At 36.4% G+C, this 2,583-nt stretch overlaps 1 protein-coding gene across 1 annotated transcript; it reads left to right on the top strand.

Annotated features, from left to right (window-relative positions):
* Window positions 1–278: 278 nt before the first annotated feature.
* On the top strand, window positions 279–947 carry LOC115879108. The gene has a single exon (XM_030895754.1). It carries the CDS (start codon window positions 279–281, stop codon window positions 945–947), a length of 669 nt encoding a protein of 222 aa, XP_030751614.1.
* Window positions 948–2,583: the final 1,636 nt, after the last annotated feature.

Raw genomic sequence — 2,583 nt, 5'->3', positions numbered from 1 at the left:
CGTTTATTTTTACGGTATATTTCAAAGTTTGATTGTTATTAGGTTTATTTTGTTAGAACGTTCTTAAATAGTAATCAGAATACTAGATAAAGTAGGCATATGTGAAATGAATACCTAGTATTGGGCGTTTTAGTGGAGGTTGTTTATTTTGTTAAGGAAATTGAAGGAAAAATCTACCGAGCTTTATACAAATATAAGAATTTCATACCTGTCATAATTTTTTAAGAACATAGAAAACACCACATCTTTATGGGTTACCAAAAATTCATAAAGGTGGTATGCCACTGAGACCTATCACTAGTTCAAGAGATTCAGCAACTAGCAATTTAAGTAGATTTCTCCTTCAAATTGTCCAACCATTGGTAGAAGAAACATCTTCATTTGTTAAGAACTCTAAACATTTTGTAGATATACTTAAGAAAGTAGAATTAGGTCCTTCAGACAAATTTGTCAGTTTTGAAGTAGATAATTTATACACCAACGTATCTTTAGAGGAATCGTTAGACATCGTCGAGGCTAGATTGAGGGATGAGGTAACGTTTTCCGAAAGGACTTCGCTGCCCCTTGGGGGAGTGATGGAGCTCTTCAGGTGCTGTCTGCGTAATTCTTATTTTCAAGTTAAAGAAAAGTTTTATGCTCAAAATGATGGTTTACCTATGGGTTCCCCGCTCTCTCCAGTTTTAGCGAATATATATATGGAATGGTTCGAGACCAATGCCATTAGCATCGCGGTGGTCAAACACAAAATCTGGCTTCGATATGTTGATGATGCCATTATAATCTGGAACGGAATCGATAGACAGTTGGATTCCTTTCTTAATCATCTTAATTCACGAAATATCTCAATCAGATTCACGATTGAGAAAGAGAAAAACTTCTATCTGCCGTTTCTGGATGTTCTTGTAAGTAGAAGTGATGGATCTATTAGCCCACACTTCTGTATATAGAAAACCAACACATATAGGACAATATTTAAATTCTCAGTCTAACCATTCTGAAGCAACCAAAAGAGGTATAATTAAAACACTATGTCATAGAGCAATCAGTATATGCAGTGACCAAGAACCTCTGAGTTCTGAACTAAATAATATTAAAACCGATTTGCTTCAGAATGGTTACTCTGCAAAATCCCTAGACAATATGAGGAGGATGCTCTTTCTCTCTTGACGATTCCATATATGAAAGAAACGTCGGAGAAGATCAGGCGAATAGCCAAGCAATATAAAATTAAAACTGTTTTTAAGTCTGGGACTACTCTAAGTGTCCTAACAAAAACAAAACCTGAATCATCAAACCAAGATAAAGAGTGCATCTATCAGGCACCTTGCGAGTGCGGTGAGTCGTATATTGGAGAGACAAAACGTCCTCTAGATGTACGACTTGACGAACATAACTTTTTCATAAACTTCTTCGTCAAAAACTGCAAAGAGTGCGCGAAAATCTCAAATAAACATAAAATCCAAGATGGCCGACACTGCAAATATATGGACAGGACTATAATTTTTTCATCTACTTTTCAAAAAGAAACTAACTGCGTTAAAAGTTTCGACTCTCCGAATTTTTTGTTGAAAAAATCTAAAGTGATTGGTCTAACAAACCCAGCATAAAAAAGGGTGAAAAAAAATTAATGGTCTCAGTGCAGATAGAAAATCTACAATCCATTACGGCCCTTGTTCTGAACGCGATTAATTTGTTACGATCCTGGGCCGTGTCGTTTTTTTTCGACGGATAATTACTCAAGATATTCCGAATTTTTTTCACAGTTTGCTCCTCGCTTTCAGCGGGCAACTTCCGGTCGCTGTAATATTATCCGACTGATGTTGTGCCTCGCCGAGTTGGATGGGTGAGTTAAATTAAGATTAATTGTAGTAAAGGTCAGCCTGAAATATTAATATGTAAGGCAATGAAGAAGAATTTTTTATATCAGGGATAAACAATTTGACTATTGTTTAAAATAATTTTGTTCTTTACTTTAAGATCCGTCTATATACATAAGGGAGAGCATACTGGAAATTAAAAGACTTTTCCGTTTTCTAAAATCATGACTTGAGCACAAAAACGAAATTTGCAGTGCACCGAATAAAAATAATCCCCACCATGTTATATGGAAGCGAAACCTGGGTGCCGTACTGTAGTCACATGAACGTATTAAACAAGTTGAAACAAAGATGTACCATCATGTCTCAAAGGTATCGGTCCTTGAAAAATCTAGCTACGAGAGCGCTGAAGCCATGATTACTAAATCACGGTTAAGATGGGCTGTTCACGTATGCAGAATGCAAGAAAACTGTCTACCAAAATCTCTTTTTTACGGTAAACTGGTATGAGGAAACCGGGTGGACAACCCAAAAGGTACAAGGATATTTTCCACGAAAATTTAAAGGGGACAAGCATGCAGAATCAGTGGGAGGAAGCAGCGCATAATAGAGTGCAATGGAGAAGAATTGTAAACTCATTTAACAATGACAACCAACAACTAAAGAGGCAACAAAGTAATGAGATTTGGTTCGGACATATATAACATGTATCAGGTATCGAGTTTTTCAGTCACAGAAAAGCTGATGAAAGAAAACGCTCTGCCAT

This window comes from Sitophilus oryzae, unplaced genomic scaffold (assembly GCF_002938485.1).
Source record: "Sitophilus oryzae breed Bouriz unplaced genomic scaffold, Soryzae_2.0 scaffold_1576_pilon_pilon, whole genome shotgun sequence".
Classification (NCBI taxonomy): Eukaryota; Metazoa; Arthropoda; class Insecta; order Coleoptera; family Curculionidae; genus Sitophilus; species Sitophilus oryzae.
Note: the sequence above shows the minus strand (reverse complement) of the source record. Positions and strands in the feature narration are given on the sequence as shown.

Bases quoted from the DNA above. Each gene is read 5' to 3' on its own strand.
- LOC115879108 (XM_030895754.1), top strand. From the start codon at position 279: ATGCCACTGAGACCTATCACTAGTTCAAGAGATTCAGCAACTAGCAAT.